Source organism: Ascaphus truei, chromosome 10, assembly GCF_040206685.1.
Source record: "Ascaphus truei isolate aAscTru1 chromosome 10, aAscTru1.hap1, whole genome shotgun sequence".
Classification (NCBI taxonomy): Eukaryota; Metazoa; Chordata; class Amphibia; order Anura; family Ascaphidae; genus Ascaphus; species Ascaphus truei.
The window spans coordinates 35,698,795-35,717,331 of NC_134492.1; the positions used below are offsets into that span (position 1 = coordinate 35,698,795).

An 18,537-nucleotide genomic window follows, 5' to 3' on the forward strand; every position below is an offset into this window, starting at 1 on the left:
TATTCTCTCCTACAACACCATCTTCCACACAAAGGAAAGCATTTAATTTGTTCTGCATATGGTATTAACGGTGGATACCCTTTCCTACTCCCAAACAACTTACTTTTTGTTTGTTTAGGTAAGAGACTTTCTTATCTGCTGTATCTGCTGGTGTTAGGAGAGCAGGGAGGAGGGGCTCAATGAGGAGAGAAACTGAGTTTGAATCAGGGGAACCTGGTTCAATTCCTGGTTTCAGCTTCTGGTGACCTTGGGCAAGTCAGGCACCAAAAACATAAATTGTAAGCTCATTTTAGATGTAAGGAACATTTAAGAACATACAGATCACTTAAGCGAGAGATCTAATCTTTGAGCAACGAAGGACATACTGTAGCAGAGCTTTTGACACAAGTGACAGGGAATGATGTCTGTAAAACCTTATGGTCTGATTCTATAAAATCTGAAGTGCGCTGTGATCGGCTGAAAACTCCCATTGACTGCAGAGGAAGTTTTTGGCTGACCACAGTGCCTCTGACTTCATGGAATCACAAGTCAGTGTTTCCCAACTCCAGTCCTCAGAGAACCCCGTCAGGTCTTAAGGATATCTCTGCCCCAGCACAGGTGGGTTAATCAGCGGCTCAGTCATTTTGACTGAGCCACCTGTGCTGGAGCAGGGATATCCTTAAGACCTGAACTGTTGGGGTTCCCTGAGGACTGGAGTTGGGAAACACTGACTTAAAGCATCTATGTCAAAACACTAATTAGCAATCACACTCCTGAGATTTCTCTGATGAATGGTATCTGTGCTTTTCAAGTCCATGAATTTGACAGAATATAGATGTCAGATGAAACCATTTGTGATTTTAGAGTAATATTTATTGGGCCGTGTAATGACACTTTACATTTATTACTGTGAATGCATTATATATTTGTGCAGCATTTTATGTGGAAGAAAATGGTGCCACAGGTGTATTTTCACTTTTGTGTACTTCTTCCATAACTTCTCCTTTTGACACTCCGTAAAGTGCTTAATACATTGACACACAGAAGCCGAACATGAAAATTACGCTATTGGTGTCAACTTTGCTACAAAATTGTCTTGATACAAAGTCCCTTATGAGTTGATTTGCCATTTTTGTGTTTTGTTCAATTGACACCTAATGTGATATTAGCTTTTATTTACATCTCTTATTCTAATTCTATGCAACAAGTTGTACAACAAGCAAATAAAGGAGCACAAAGTGCCCCAAATGGTATGAATGTTTAGTAGCCAAATAGTAGCTAACATCCATACTATTTGGGGCTCTTTGCGCTCCTGTTTGCTTGTTGTACTTTGGGACACGGACTAGGAACCTGATCATTGAGCAGCAATCCCCTATTGGACTTAACTGCTGATTCATTCTTGTTATTTTATCATTTTAGTTGTTATTTCCGCTTTTTGTGTGCAACAGGTTGTGATGGAATAATCAATTGTCATTTGCTTTTTGTTTTGCATTGGGCACATATACAGTACTTTACAACAACACAATATTAGCTGTATATGGGCTGAGATCCATGAATGATTGTTATAGTGTTTGTGAATGCACATTGAGATTATTATATATCCTAGCTTCTAGCGTTTACATGTGTGACCTCAGGATAATTGCAGCCTTTGTAAAAGTATTGAAATATAAGGGGGATGATATTCTGAAGTTTCATGGATGCTGCTGTTTACGATCACTTGTATGTGTGTGTGTGTATATGTATATATATATATATATATATATATATATATATCTTATACTATATTAGTGAAAGCACTGTATGTTTGCCTGCCTGCCTGCCTGCCTGCATGCATGCATGCCAGCCTGCCTGCCTGGATGTCCGGTGTCCCTAGGGGAAATCTCATTGGTCCCTTGGTCCGCCCCCGCACACCTCTCATTGGCCTGAGGCGGAGTGACGGGCCAAAGGACACACAGGGACACACACACACAGGGACACACACACACACAGGGACACACACACACAGGGACACACACACACAGGGACACACACACACAGGGACACACACTCTCCCCCGTCAGTTGGACCGCAGCTCACCTTCCACACCCCCCCCCCCTCCTCTCCCGGTGCCCCTCCTCTCCCGGTGCCCCTCACTCTCCCGGTGCCCCTCACTCTCTCCCCCCTCCCCACCTCACCCAAATCCCCACGCTCCGCAACATCCCCAGCCGCACCATCACCGTGCGCCGCGGAGGAAGCGCGGCCCTGCTGCTCAGCAGCAAACTCCAGGCTCCTCCCCCCTCACGGCGCGGCCCTCCTGCTCTCCCCCTCACGTGCGCCGCTACCGGAGAGGGGAAGCGGCGCGGGACTCCCCATCACGTGCGCCGCTACCGGAGAGGGGAAGCGTCGCGGGACTCCCCATCACGTGCGCCGCTACCGGAGAGGGGAAGCGGCGCGGGACTCCCCATCACGTGCGCCGCTACCGGAGAGGGGAAGCGCGGCGCGGGACTCCCCCTCACGTGCGCCGCTACCGGAGAGGGGAAGCGCGGCGCGGGACTCCCCCTCACGTGCGCCGCTACCGGAGAGGGGAAGCGCGGCGCGGGACTCCCCCTCACGTGCGCCGCTACCGGAGAGGGGAAGCGCGGCGCGGGACTCCCCCTCACGTGCGCCGCTACCGGAGAGGGGAAGCGCGGCGCGGGACTCCCCCTCACGTGCGCCGCTACCGGAGAGGGGAAGCGCGGCGCGGGACTCCCCCTCACGTGCGCCGCTACCGGAGAGGGGAAGCGCGGCGCGGGACTCCCCCTCACGTGCGCCGCTACCGGAGAGGGGAAGCGCGGCGCGGGACTCCCCATCACGTGTGACGCTACCGGAGAGGGGAAGCGTGGCGCGGGGTCAAGGTAAGTCACACACCGTCTCCCACCCACGCACTGTCACCCAGTCACCCACACACCCACCCAGTCACTTTCACCCACCCAGTCACCCACCCACCCACTCACTCAGTCACCCACTCAGTCACTCACTCAGTCACCCACCCACTCAGTCACCCACCCACTCAGTCACCCACCCACTCAGTAACCCACCCACCCACTCACTTAGTCACCCAAAAACTCACTTAGTCACCCACCCACTCACTCAGTCACCCACCCACTCAGTCACCCACCCACTCACTCAGTCACCCACCCACTCACTCAGTCACCCACTCAGTCACCCACCCACACACCCACCCAGTCACCCACTCAGTCACCCACCCACACACCCACCCACACACCCACCCAGTCACCCACCCAGTCACTTTCACCCAGTCACCCACTTTCACCCAGTCACCCACCCACTCAGTCACCCACCCACTCAGTCACCCACTCACTCAGTCACCCACTCACTCAGTCACCCACTCAGTCACCCACCCACACACCCACCCAGTCACTTTCACCCAGTCACCCACTTTCACCCAGTCACCCACCCACCCACCCACTCAGTCACCCACCCACTCAGTTACCCACCCATTCAGTCACCCAGTCACCCATTCAGTCAGTCACCCATTCAGTCAGTCACCCAGTCACCCACCCATTCAGTCAGTCAGTCACCCACTCACCCACCCACCCACTCACTCAGTCACCCACCCACTCAGTCAGTCACCCACCCACTCAGTCACCCACCCACTCAGTCACCCACCCATTCAGTCAGTCACCCACCCAGTCACCCACTCACCCACCCAGTCAGTCACCCACTCACCCACCCAGTCAGTCACCCACTCACCCACCCAGTCAGTCACCCACTCACCCACCCAGTCAGTCACCCACTCACCCACCCAGTCAGTCACCCACTCACCCACCCAGTCAGTCACCCACTCACCCACCCAGTCAGTCACTCACCCACCCAGTCAGTCACCCACCCACCCAGTCAGTCACCCACCCACCCAGTCACCCATTCACCCACCCAGTCAGTCTCCCACTCACCCACCCAGTCAGTCTCCCACTCACCCACCCAGTCAGTCTCCCACTCACCCACCCACCGACCCAACTCACCCACCCAACCACCGACCCAAAGTCACCCACCGACCCAAAGTCACCCACCCACTGACCCAAAGTCAAACCGACCCAAAGTCACCCACCCACCGACCCAAAGTCACACACCCACCGACCCAAAGTCACCCACCCACCGACCCAAAGTCAAACCGACCCAGTCACCCACCCACTCAGTCACCCACCCACCCACTCAGTCAAGTGTCACACACCCACCCAGTCACCCACACACTCAGTCAACTCAGTCACCCACCTAGCTGTCAAGGGGGGGGGGGAAGCCTAACCCTGTCGTACGCCCCCCCAAAATTATATCCCGGGCAACGCCGGGTCTCTCAGCTAGTATATATATATATATATAAATATATATATGTGTGTGTGTGTGTGTGTGTGTGTGTGTGTGTGTGTGTATATATATATATATATATATATATATATATATATATATATATGTATCCCCCTGAGGAAGGACCCATTCTGTAGGACCGAAACATTGGGTTTCTGGATGTATTTTTGCTTTCACTAATACACTTTGATTTTCAACATTGAGTGCTGTCTCTTGTTTAACAATCCTTGGAACGGTAACGTATAACTACATCCTTTAGCTTCTTTAGCAAAAAGTGGCACTGTGTGCTCATTTGCATGTCATTTCCCAGAAGCGCTTGCTACATTGGAAGTGCTGTGTGCTGGGTGATAATGGGGAAAGGCGGGGTTGCAGACCTGCCTAAGACATGCAGATGAGCATACAGTAATATTTCCATTTGCATATTTGCTTTGCTGTGGAGGGTTTTTGTCACTTTTTTTTACTGCTATCCTGTAAGTGTTTAAGTGCTATACTTAACTCAGTATTATGGTTGGCCCATCCTTTAGTTTCTTTGCATACCCAGTTAATCAACCCCACACTGATGAGACCCATTAAGGTCGAAACAGCTGTCTGTGGGTGGTTTTCTGGGTATGCACCTTAACCCTGGCTGTGCTCAAAGCTGTGACCATGCAGCAAGCTTAAGCCTATAGGGAACCATGTTAAAAATGGTTTTTGAAGCAAAAAGTGGCACTGTGTGCTCATTTGCATGTCATTTCCCAGAATCCCTTGCTGCAGTGGAAGTGCTGTGTGCTGGGTGATAATGGGGAAAGGCGGGGTTGCAGACCTGCCTAAGACATGCAGATGAGCATACAGTTGTATTTGTATACACACACACACACACACACACACACACACACTCATGTGAAAAAGAAAGTACATCCTCTTTGAATTCCATGGTTTTACATATCAGGACATAATAACAATCATCTGTTTCTTAGCAGGTCTTAAAATTAGGTAAATACAACCTCAGATGAACAACAACACGACATATTACACCGTGTCATGATTTATTTAACAAAAATAAAATGCATTGAGTCACTACTCCGCGACGCGATCGTGGCCGGGTCGCGCCGCATGTTATTTTTCGTGCTGTTATCAGTGAGTGCCTCATCTACATGGGGACATCTCTTATTCTAAGACGGAGGGTCTGGAGTGGTAGCTGGACACAGCTCAGGGTTACTCTCCCTGCATCGTTGGAGGTGATATGATTCACTATTACTTGTTTTTAACTTATATTCTGTAAGTGCACTTGATCCCCTTGTTCTCATTTCCCTTTCCCAATAAATGTCATATTGCGCTATGGGGTTGCACTCACTTCTTTTTTCGTTTTAGGTACTTTCTAGGATTGGGTTAATCCTTTTGAGAGCTGCAGTTTATCCCCATTGCAACAATTGGACTCTGATTTTTCTACCTTGGAAGGAACCTTTGGGACTGGTCATTTATGTTATGTGTTGTTTGTGTCTTGTATGTCCTGCTCTAGAATGTAATATTGTGCGTGCGTCTATTATTAACCCCTTTTGCACTGCTTATCTAACATTATGCGTTTGTTGTTAATATTTAGTTTATGTGCATTTTCCTTTAGTTTACCGCTACTATATTTGTTTTTTGTTTTATGTATGTATGTATGTATGTATGTATGTATGTATGTATGTATGTATGTATGTAAGTACATACATACATGTTAAGGACTAGTCGTCCCCCACCCATTGTATCTGAGAGTGTGTGTGTGTGTCTATATATATATATACTAGCTGAGAGACCCGGCGTTGCCCGGGATGTAATGTTCCCGCTCCTCTCTGTCTCCTCTCTCCTCCCCCTTCTCTCTGTTTGTCCCCCATTCACATCAATCCAGTCCCCCCCCCCTCCCTCCTTTACAGCTCTGTTTGTACCCATTTACAGCTTCATGCAGTGTGTGTGCGTCAGTCATTGTGTGTGCGCCAGTCAGTCAGTGTGTGTGTGTGCGCGCGCGTCAGTGAGTCTGATGCAGAAACACAAACACACACACAGACTGACTGACGCACACACACACAGTCAGTGTGTGCGTGTGTGTGTGCCTCAGTCAGTGTGTACGTGCGTGTGTGCCTCAGTCAGTGTGTGCGTGCGTGTGCGTGTCAGTCAGTGTGCGTGCGCGTCAGTCAGTGTGTGCGTGCGTGCGGCAGTCAGTCACTGTGTGTGTGCGTGTGCACGTCAGTCAGTGTGTGTGTGTGTCAGTGTGTGTGTCCGTGTGTGTGTCCGTCAGTCAATGTGTGTGTGTGCGCCGGTCAGTGTGTGTGTGTGTGCGCGCCAGTCAGTGTGTGTGTGTGTGTGTGCGCGTCAGTTAGTCTGTGTGTGTGTGTGCGCGTCAGTCAGTCTGTGTGTGTGCGCGTCAGTCAGTGTGTGTCAGTCAGTGTGTGTGTGTGCGCGTCAGTCAGTGTGTGTGTGTGTGTGTGCGTCAGTCAGGGTGTGTGTGCGTGCGTCAGTCAGGGTGTGTGTGCGTGCGTCAGTCAGGGTGTGTGTGCGTCAGTCAGGGTGTGTGTGCGTGCGTCAGTCAGGGTGTGTGTGCGTGCGTCAGTCAGGGTGTGTGTGCCTTCGTCAGTCAGGGTGTGTGCGTGCGTCAGTCAGGGTGTGTGTGCGTGCGTCAGTCAGGGTGTGTGTGCGTGCGTCAGTCAGGGTGTGTGCGTGCGTCAGGCAGGGTGTGAGTGCGTGCGTCAGCCAGGGTGTGTGCGTGCGTCAGTCAGGGGTGTGTGGTTGCGTCAGCCAGGGGGTGTGTGCATGCGTCAGTCAGGGGGTGTGTGCATGCGTCAGTCATGGGGTGTGTGCGTGCGTCAGTCATGGGGTGTGTGCGTGCGCATCGCAGCCAGCCGGTGTGTGTGTGCACGTCAGTCACTCTGTGTGTGTGTGCGTCAGTAAGGGGTTGTGTGTGTGCGCGTGGCAGTCAGCCAGTGCCTGTGTGTGCGTCAGTCAGTGTGTGTGTGTGCGTCAGTCAGTATGTGTGTCTCAGGTGTGTGCGTTAGTCAGGGTGTGTGTACGCGCGTCAGTCAGTGTGTGTGAGCGCGCCATTCAGTGTGTGTCAGCCAGTCAGTGTGTGTGTGTGTACCTCCTTGCACCAGCCGGTGCTCCCAGCCGCGGGGGGGGGGGGGGGGGGTTGTGTGTGGGGGGGGGGAGGTTGTGTGTGGGGGGGGGTTGTGTGGGGGGGTGGTTGTGTTTTACCTCCTTGCGCCACCCGGTGCTCCCAGCCGCGGGGGGGGGGTCGTGTTGGGGGGGGGGGGGGAGGTTACCTCCTTGCGCCACCCGGTGCTCCCAGCCGCGGGGGGGGGTGTGTGTGGGGGGGGAGGTTACCTCCTTGCGCCACCCGGTTTGCGGTGAGGGGGGGCGGGGGGTTTGCGGTGAGGGGGGCGGGGGGTTTGCGGTGAGGGGGGGCGGGGGGTTTGCGGTGAGGGCGGCTTGTGGTGAGGGGGGGCGGGGGGTTTGCGGTGAGGGGGGGCTGGGGTTTGCGGTGAGGCGGGGCGGGGGGTTTGCGGTGAGGGGGGGCACACACACGACGGGAGTGAGAGGTGGTGGAGAGTGGGACTGGCGCAGATCCGAGGAGGCTGCTTGGCCCCCCAGCGGCCGGGGAGGTAAGGGAGCGCCGGGTGTGTGTGTTGGTGTGTGTGTGTGTGTGTGTCACCTTTGGCCCGTCACTCCGCCTCAGGCCAATGAGAGGTGTGCGGGGGCGGGCGGGCGGGCCAAGGGACCAATCTCATTGGCCTGGGGCGGAGTGACGGGCTCAAGGGCCAATGCGATTGCCGCTAGGGACAGGGAGACACATACAGACAAAGACACATACGATGGTTTCAGAAATATATAGATAGATATATATATATGACACACACAATGCTTGAAAAAAAACATTTGTCACCAAAAGTTGTGTTAAGAAATAAATTAAAGTATATGAGACTGAAAAAGGCAAACTGAGTGAATGACAATGAACAGTATGTATGTATATAGAATGGTATTGTTGAACAAGTATGGCTGCTCATTTCAGTTGCTAGGAATTAGGTATTATTATTGATTTATGAATATATACTGTGCAAATATTAACACTAACTCTCCTAGAAAGGGTGTGGTATATTAAATTATCACATTAACCAGTGGCTGGGCTACAACTGTAACACCAGCAATGGGCATCTGATCTGTTCAGGAGAGATGAGTGGGAGTTCATATAACCTTAGGCCCCGCTCACACAGCACACTACACGACGTGCGCGCGCTTACGTGCATGCGTGCGGTCGTCACAGATGCCTGGCGGCCAATGGTAGTGTTCAGTATTGAAACTACCATTGGCTGCAAAGTACGGCGTCGACGCTGCTGCAGTCGCGGGAGTCTTTTCAATCTGTGATCTCCGGCTGCAGCAGCGTGACGTCAATTTGACGTCGGATCATTCCGTCTGCTGGGGATGATCACACATCTCCCAGCAGACGGAGGCGCGCATACGCGGACTCGCGGACGCAGCATCGCGAAGCCCCGTGTGAACGCGGCCTAAGAAAGAAGGACTCTTTGACAATATAGCGCACATTACGGTTATTAGTTCTCATTCTCACACAATCTGCACACTCTGCTCTGTTTTTACTTTTGCCATGTTCAGTCCCAAACTGAATGGGACTGCCAGGTACCCCCGCTGTGTTAATCCGATGGGCCATTAGTCTGTCTGCAGAAATGTCACAGAAATATTGCAGCATTACCGGGAGATTGCCCCAGATTTTCCAAGGCAAGTGTTCGGATACTCGTAGCTCCATCTGTACAAATACATACACGTATACACACACACACAATAGTCAAATGGAATGAGGTTTTTTATTTCTGGGGAAAGGTTTAGAGGTCATAAGTCTGTTTCCAGATCACACCAACACAAGGGGCCCCAAACAGTAAGTCTGACTCATAAGTGCTCACAGAAGGACTTTTCTCATAGAAACATTGAAAAAGTTGGCAGATAAGTGCCACTGGGTCCATTTAATCTACCCATTTATCTAGACTGTTGCTGTAAAGCGTAAGACCCCATTTGATCTCTGTCTCTTTCTGAAGGGAGAGGGAGCCGCATTTGATCCCTGTAAGGAGACATGAGATGGAGGTATCTCCAGGTAGGGGTAGGGCCTGCTTTGGCACAAGAAGTGGAATTGAATGTCTTTCCACACCACTACTGCTTAAGAGCCTGGTACAGGCAGCACTGCACAAAACACAGCACTGTCTGACTAGTCTCTCTAGTACTGATGCAGCTGTCAAATCCTTAGACACGAACCCAGCAGCAACAGCCAAGACCTTTGTGCTCCGATTATGGCTATGTTTGGCAATTCCTTTTATTTGCCATGAAACATAATTGCTGTTATCTGTAATTAGGTTATATTAATACTGATTAGGCTCAATGGTAAAAATTGTTCCTGCGTATAGTTTGAATGTGAAGATGCATGCTGACACAGGTGCAAGAATAACAGATAAGACTGGATTTCTACAATCCATTTAAACACACACTGTTAACCCTGCAAAATAACAGACAACATTCTTGTTGATGTGTTGTTTTATCAGACTGCACTGTATATGTTTATATGGGTCCATGTCCATATATGAATATGGGCTATTATGAACTGTACATGTCTCTGTACATAATCACAATCAACCCCCATATTAGTCTTTTAGGGCTGAACCCCCTCTTTCCTTCCCCCCACTATGCTTGGCTTCATGGCGTGTAAGGTGAGTTGCCCGTGAGAATGTTTTGCCGCAATCCCGGCAGTGGAATGGCCTCTCCCCTGTGTGGACACGAGAGTGCTGTGCCAGCTGTGAGGCATGCCGGAAGGCTGTGCCACAGTCTGGGCAAAGGTAAGGTTTGTCCCCGGTATGCACCTGCTGGTGCCTCTTCAGGGTTGAGGAGCGTGCAAAGGCTTGGCCACACTGCGTGCAGGCATAGGGACGGTCACCACTATGGATCTTCTGGTGCCGGGCGAGCCGGGAAGATTGGGCAAATGACATGCCACAGTCACCGCAGCGGAAGGGTCTCTGCCCAGAGTGTAGTGTCTGGTGTTCAAACAGGTTAGAGGATTTGGTGAAGCTTTTGCCGCAGATGGAGCAGGAGAATGGGCGTTCTCCCGTGTGCACGCGCTGATGCTCTACCATACGGCTGGCCACAGCAAACTCCTTGCCACAGTCTGGGCAGCGGAAAGGCTTCTCCCCTAAGTGCGTGCGCTGGTGCCGGAGCAGGGACAGTGGCTTGTTGAAGGTTTTACCACAATCCCCACATGGGAAGGGCTTGTCGTTACTGTGCATGTTGCGCTGGTGCTTGCGCAGGTCAGAGGAGCGCACAAAGGCCTTGTCACATTCGCTGCACTGGTAAGGCTTCTCCCCAGTGTGTGTGCGGATATGCTTGCGGTAGTCAGAGGACCAGGTGTAAGACTTGACACAGAATGGACACTTGTAAGGCCTCTCACCGGTATGCAGACGGCGATGCTGCTGCAATGTACCCTGGTGGGAGTAGGCTTTGCCACAGAGCTCACAGGCATAGGGCTTTGCCCCAGTGTGCGTATCAATATGGCTCAACAGGTTACTAGACTTCTTGAATGAACGGCCACACTGGGTGCACTTATATGGACGTTCCTGGGTCTCCTCGCTCTCTGCACATGCCTGGTCAGCAATTGATGGATTGCTGCTGGCTACCCGTGTGGACCCCCTGGTAAGTCTCGGGGGAAGCCTTCTGGTCATACTCAACCTTGGAGGGTTCCTCTCTCCAGGGGGCTGGTCAGGATCAGGGTCTACAGTAACTAAAGTACACTCGTCCGCAGCTGAATCAGAGCAAGATGTATTGATCAGGCGCCGAGTCCTTGTAGGGAGATTCTTGGGCTCATCGGCAACATCTTCTTCCTCTTCCTCCTCGTCTTCATCATCATCATCATCATCATCAGTGCTGTCCTCCATACTTACCAGCATGTTAAGCTTCTTAGCAACTCCATTGGAATTTATGAGTGTGAATGTCTGATACAGTCCCTGCTCAACCTTTCGTGGAATTCCCCCATCACTGGCTCCCCATTCAGTTTGTGATCCATTCTTGGAGTGCCTTTCATCCTTGCAGCCATCCTCTTCCTCATCATCGTCCTCACACTGCATGTTCATACTGGGTGGCTCCTTCCTCAAAACCGGGTTGCTGCTCTCTGCGAACACAGGATCAGGAATACGTGCCATAAACACCCGTCTGTCTCTGGGACACACCTGAACAAAATATATATATATATATATATATATATATATATATATATATATATATATATATATATAACCACTGTAAGAAATGCACTTCAATTCTGCCATGCAGTAACCCAACAATATCTCCACCCTGATCATCCACACAGCTGTCCACTACACCAAAGATCTGCCTTTATAGTACTTTAACAATGTAGAACTGATCCACATGTTAGGAAAAGTATGCTTCCCCGTAGCACAGATCATCATTCCTTATAGCACAAGTCTCTAAATGTTCCTTAAAAAAACATCACTGTGTCTCTCTCACTTTACAGCCCCCCAGAATTACAATAATGCCACTGACACACTACAACAACACTAGCCTTCTCTACTGTCCTGCACCTGCAAATCTGCTATTTATTCATCTCCTTACAAAGCGGTCACTGCTGACCCCACACTCTGACCCTAATATTCAACTATTATTTCCTTACAAACACAATATTCACTGTACCCCAATACTATTCTGTGTCACTCTTTTATTCCAATAATGATATTCATGCATTATCGTTTTACTACACTTTAATCCAGTACTGCACCCCATATAATTCCCGACATTGGCCACACACACACACACACACACACACACACACACACACACACACACACACACACACACACACACACACACTGTCAGGTGTACCTCAGTCCTGCATACATAATACAGTATAACCTAGCAATGGCCACACACTTATCCAGATTGGTAACTGCATAACTGGCATCACTTATACATCAAGGACATCCTGGCATTGCCCCTACACACACTGTACACACATTTGCCAGTGTCCTTGGTCCTGATCCCCCCCATCCCAAACCCTACACACATCCAGATTTCCACTACACCTCCATCCTGACCTGTACATGACATATAACACAATGCACGGACCTGTTCAGTCCTGATTTGCACACGATTCCTAACACAGCCCCCCTCCCCCCAGATCTGGCACTGAACCTCAATCCTGACTTGCACACATATAATATATCCGAAAAATGCCATTCTACACACAGCTGAGAGTGCACCTCAATCCTGACCTACACAGCTAATATATCGTAATAACCCCCCAACACACACACACACACACACACACACACACACACACACACACACACACACACACACACACACACACACACACACACACACACACGTTACAGCACTTCAATCCTCTGCATATATCTTAATAGCACCCATCCCACCCACAGATCTGTCAATACACCTCAACACATAGAAAATGGTATATCCAATACCCCCCCCCCCCCCCTGCATACATAACTCTGATCTGCCACTATCCTGCACCTCTTATTCTTGTGCCATCCTTATAGACCTGTCACTATACCCTGCACCCTGGTACCTTGCATGTGAAGAGTTACCTCTCTCAGCGCTCAGTGCTGCACAAGGGCAGTGCCATGTGGCGCAAGACTGGCAGCAAGAAGCGTGCGTGTGTTGTGCGGGGGAGTTGCCGAGCTGCCTCCTCTGTCTCTGTGCCCATCTCGTGGGTGCTCTCTCCCACCCACCCCCCCCCCCCCCCCCCGCTTACCCAGCCAGAGTCTGCCCCCCTTGCAGACGCTCCAGTGATCCGGGTGTGGGTGCAGCGCTGTCACTCTGCTCTCCTGTAACAATGTGCCCTGCCTGCGGCTGCAGTGCTCGCAGAGGAGTGGCCTGCACTGCACACAGTCACATCCTTCTGCCCCCCTCCTGGCTGCATCACAGCACAGAGCAGCCTGGGAAATCAGCAGTCTTCCATCCAAAGGATCCAGCGCCACTCCAGCCCGGCTGCTCCGCTCCGTGGTTTCCCCTCTGATGCGGCTGTACTGCGAACAGAGGGGAAAACCCGGACTGGAGTTCCTACAATAACCGGAATGGGGGGGGGGGGGGGTGAGCTGTGTTGCGTTCATTAGCTTCACAGACATGTGGGAGCAACATATAAGAAAGCTTTATCAGATACATAGTTATATAAAAATAGATCAGGGAGCTGCCATGTAGCCACGTTGGTAATATTATTTATTGTACAGCAAGGTATAACAGGCATTAATGTCATGCCAAAGAAATGGAAACAAAAAAACAGCGCAAAACGCAAATGGTGAAGTAAATCAAAATATTAATGTATAAAAAGTAGGGATAAATATTCTGCGTACATCAAACAGCTAGGTCATAAGCATTGAGTGTGCACAACACACAAGTTACCACTCGACAAGTAGGGGGTCAGGAGTCAGGAACTGGTCTCCCTGGCAGGCATCTAAGATGGTGTCTGTGGGATTCCTCCTCAGTACAAACAACCGGAGATGATGGCACCGCCTCTGTAGCAACCCTCCCTTCGGTCAGGTGGTGTTGAAAATGTCCAGAGTATTTCCAATGGTTTAGGCACGGCAGCGGTCCCCAGATTGAACAGTAAGGGGGACCCTAACCATACAGAGTGAGGGGGGTACCATTTTTTCCAATATAAAGTAGAAATACATAGCTATATACAGTAATAACTTTATTTCATTTAGTACTTTTCTCCCATTAGGACACAAAGCACTTCACAATTACAATACACAGGATTTGTACAGACACAATCCCTGCCCAGATAAATTTACAATCTATGTTTTCAGTGCCTGAGGCAGAAAGTGATAGAGCGATTTGCCCAAGCTCACGCCAGGAATTGAACCAGGGTCCCAGCTGCAAACTCTGTATCATTGATTTTTAGAGTCAGTGCCTGTACTCGCTGAGCCCCTCTTTCAGCTCCTTGAAATCATGATGGGCTTACTACTGTACATATCAAAGAAAGAAGTTATCAAGTCTGGGCGGAAACCAGTGCACCAGATGTATCGAAGGAAAAACCACTGTCAATTACACTACACCTGCTGCAATCGTTTTTCCCCAGAACGGCACAACTTTTGCCTTGATATGTTGCTAACTTTGCCGTGCATTGCCAGCCCCTCTGGCAGCAAAGTGGATTTCCTTTACTGTACAGTATGTGTTACTCCTTGCAGAAATAATGGACTTACTTTTAGGCCCTGCACTAAACTACTGGCGTTGGGCTGATTCAGGCATTGAATGTAATAAATTGCAATGTCAAGAATTCTGGCATTGGTCAGGTACAATGGGAAATCCTGAAGATTAGGTTGGGGGGGCGTTTTGAAGCTTGCGTACAGTTACAGCCATGTCGGATTCTCCTGCTGATACATTAAAGTTCAAGATACTTTATACTAACGATACATAAACAAATCAAGTGCTAAATACTGTACCTCTACAACAATAAGTGCTTATATGTGATCAAAATACAAGTGAAATCTAGGAGACCCTGTTCTTAGAGAAGGATGCTGGATAATGCACAGTTCCTTAGTCCAGATAAAGCCATATATTAAAAAGAAAGGGACCATTGCAACCTCCAAACGGGGAAACAGGGGGAAAGGGGAAAAAAAAGAAAAAATATGGTGAAGAACGTTCAGGCAAAAATACATGGAGTGCCTGAATTTAGAGCACTCTATAGAGAAGGTAGTATGTCTCTCCTGTGGACTGTTATTTCCTCCCCATCAGATGTTTCATATAAAAAAGAAAGAGAGGAAACTCATCGCGTAACACGAATATACATTTATAAAAGTGTGGGGGGGGGGGGGGGGAAAGATCCCTAATCACTCACAATGTTGTGGTTCTTTAAAGCATTTAAAACATAGGAGTCAAATGGCATAGTGAAATTCTCCCGTCTCACGTGTAACTGCGTCTAAATTGACAGTTTCAGCGGGAGTGCCGTTATCTGATGTCACTTCTCCGGTTTCTCTGGTCCGTCTGGCTTCTGTCCTCCGTCACCCTATGTGTTTCATAGGCGGTTCCTGCTTCCTTTGGGATCTATATATTAATAAATTGTTTAATTAGAGTTTACCAATATATTAAAAACATTTTTTTAAGAGGTGGTCAACATAAACTATATTTTGAGTGCCAGTATCACAGATTTTAGTATCAAATGTGCAGTTCCACCTAAAGTGAAATAAGGACATTGATACATTGTATTGAATTATGAAACAATTTTTATAATATTTTTTTCTGGAGGAGGGGAGTAGAGTGTTTGTCAAACTTGGTTACATCACTCCATTAATGGCCTAATCATATTTATGCATACTCCTATTTTAAAGAACCGATTAGGGTTTGTTCTACCCTATCTCCTATGTTGTTCGCAATGTACATGCTGTCACTAGGTGACATAATCAGTCCGCATGGCCTGGGTTATCACTGCTATGCAGATGACATTCAACTCTACTTGTCCTTTGCACTAGGCACTAAGGACCCATTATCAGTCTTCAATATATGTTTATCTGAGCTCCTAGAGTGGATGAGTTCCAGTTGGTTGAGGTTGAATCCTTATTCAACAGAAATGCTCGTGGTGGATGCTCACACTGGCCTTAAACTTGGGGGCTTCCATCTGATAATCTCTGTCGGTGTGTGGAATCTTGGTGTTGTCCTTGACTTGATCCTTATGTATCAGGTGTCAGTTGTGATCAAATCTTCATTCTTCCACCTTAACAACATAGCCAGGACTAAGCACTTGATCCCCCCAGATGATCTTACGTTTGTCCAGGTCGTTGTATCCTCACACCTGGACTACTGCAATACACTCCACCTGAGTCTTCTGGAAAAAGAGCTGCACCGCCTGCAGCTGGTGCTGAATGCTGTGGCCAGGTTGTTAACTAATCAGACCAGCTCTTGCCACGACACCTGTTCTCCGTTCTCTGCACTGGCTGCCTGTAAAACGGCAAATTTATTTCAAGATTGGCTTGTTGACACTCAAAGCTCAACATGACCAGGGTCCCAGCGATCTGAAAGAGCTTCTAGTTCCCTACACTCCCATTCTCTCACTTTGATCTACAGATGAAGGACTCCTAACAGTTCCCTAGAATTTCATTAACTTTCATTGGGCTCCGAGCTTTTAGCCACGCTGTTCCCACTCTGGAACAATCTGCCTTGTAGAGTTCGAGAGGTCCCCTGTTTGCAAATCAGGTTCAAGACCTACCCATCTACCCAGGCATTTAATTAATTAACCACTACCTGTCCGGGATTTAATAGCTACAATACCATCCTGTATTGTATCTTTCCTTGTGTTTGGTCTTGTTTATAACCTTAAATGTTTTCTTCTTTTTCCCTTTTTGTAACTGTAAAGTGCTTTGAGTCCCATTGAGAGAAAAGTACTATATAAAGTTGTTATTATTATTATTATTAATAGAATAAAAGGGAAGAAGTGAAGAGATAAAGGCAGTGAAAACCTAACCTGAATGGCAAGTTTCATTTCCACGATAAGCTTTTAAACATTATTTTAAAATACTTGTGTGTGTCTGATATTGCTAAAGGCACGAACCATGTAAGTTTAACACATTAGCAGTGGCTACAGGTTTTATTATTTACAAACCAGCAGTATGAATACCCGTGTAAAGAAAAATGGATGGATGTTATTATATTATAATTTTATGGCTTAGACTGTGGGTAAATCATCCTACAATGGAGGTCCAATGAGTTTTGCCCCAATGGTTAAGAGGTTTAGTCTTTCCTGGAATTAGGCACAGTGCCACTGCTTTTTAAGGCATTCACCAACCTTCGATATAGGTTGTCACTCCACGACCCCATGGGTTTGCGGTGCAATAACCTGTACTGCAAGTTAGTGAATCTACAACTGTTGCCTATTACACATGTCATGCAAATGTCCTTAGATCATTCAGGTCCTACATGGGATTACACGATGTGAGGAATAAAGTCTCATAATCCAGATGGAAATGAACTCCATGTGATCATGGCCAAATAAGATTATATTCATATGCTTCAGACGCCAAACATTCGAGGCTCTTTAGGGCCACATTTGGCAGGGTAAGGATTGATCGTCCCTGATTTTGGATTATGCAGTACATCTCTGTTCTATATAAAAATACAATTGAGAAAAGGAACAGTGAGGTAGGCATCAGAGTGAAATATAAACATGGAATTGGAAGCCTTTCCCCTGGCACCGCTGTGCAGCATACAGGGTTTTATTTTAGGTTCTGTGTCGGTTCGATTCTAATTCCTGGTTTATTGAAGCCTCTGGGTAATCTGAGGCTGCACAGCCAGTACTTTTCCTCTTGGAAATAGGAGATAAGATGTGAAATCAGCACTGTGTGTGTGTTGCATGGAAAGCCTGCCTGTACTGTATGGTACCTGTTCTATGTACAAATGGAGGGTGTAGCAGTGTGCACAAGATAGGTAGCTAGACACTACTGCTGCCCAGAAGCTTAACTCTAGGAAGGGGTAAGGATCGATGGTCCATCCGCTCCATGAAAAATGTGAGTTCCTATCATTTTTTCATGGAGCGGACGGACCATCGATCCTTACCCCTTCCTGTCGTCACATGAGAGAAAATTGTTTCTGCACTCCTGTCACTGTCACTGACAGTGTCTCTCTCATGTACTTAAAGGCTGGGAACAGTAATACATTGCATTGCAATCCTTTCAGGAACTGTAAGGGATTGACATTACTTAACTGCTGGCTAACATAGCAAGCTAGATATTCACTGTATTTAATGCCATTATACTGTATATTTCCATTGCTTATTTAATCTCTTTACATTCTGGGATCTTTTATGACTCTCAATAGTTAACCCTATCATGTGACATTAACCCCATCATTGCCAGATGAGCCTGCAAAGCATTATTCACAAAGGGTTAATGCCCCGTAATAGGTTAACCATTTGATTTTCATAACAACCAAATACCATAATGCTCATTTTGGCTTTGTTTAGAAAGCACTTTATTTCTTTCGACATGTGTAGTTTTCAGTATGCCCTGATTATACCCCTCCCATTTGATATGTGTGCGTATATACTATATACACACAACAGACAAGAAGAGAAAGCGCACGACCTACAGCATAAAAACGTACAACCCTTTAATAAATGCAAGGGGAGGGAAACAAGTGCACTCACAAGGGTGGGGATTTAAAAAGCAGTTCTGTGATATAAATCGCCAG

The 18,537-nt window shown here is 48.4% G+C and overlaps 1 protein-coding gene across 1 annotated transcript; it reads right to left on the reverse strand.

The window, feature by feature from the left end:
- Nucleotides 1–9,130: 9,130 nt before the first annotated feature.
- ZNF648 (zinc finger protein 648) lies at nucleotides 9,131–14,718 on the reverse strand. The gene is made up of 3 exons (XM_075615480.1): nucleotides 14,713–14,718; nucleotides 13,112–13,385; nucleotides 9,131–11,488 (listed from the first exon to the last, which is right to left on the reverse strand). Exons 1-3 carry the CDS (start codon nucleotides 14,716–14,718, stop codon nucleotides 9,975–9,977), a joined length of 1,794 nt encoding a protein of 597 aa, XP_075471595.1. The 3' UTR covers nucleotides 9,131–9,974.
- Nucleotides 14,719–18,537: the final 3,819 nt, after the last annotated feature.

Excerpts from the sequence above, each read along its gene's own strand:
- ZNF648 (XM_075615480.1), bottom strand. Across the intron at positions 11,489-13,111 it reads GGGGGGCAGACTCTGGCTGG|AGAGCAGCAACCCGGTTTTG; the intron begins GTAAGCGGGGGG and ends CTGTGTTCGCAG.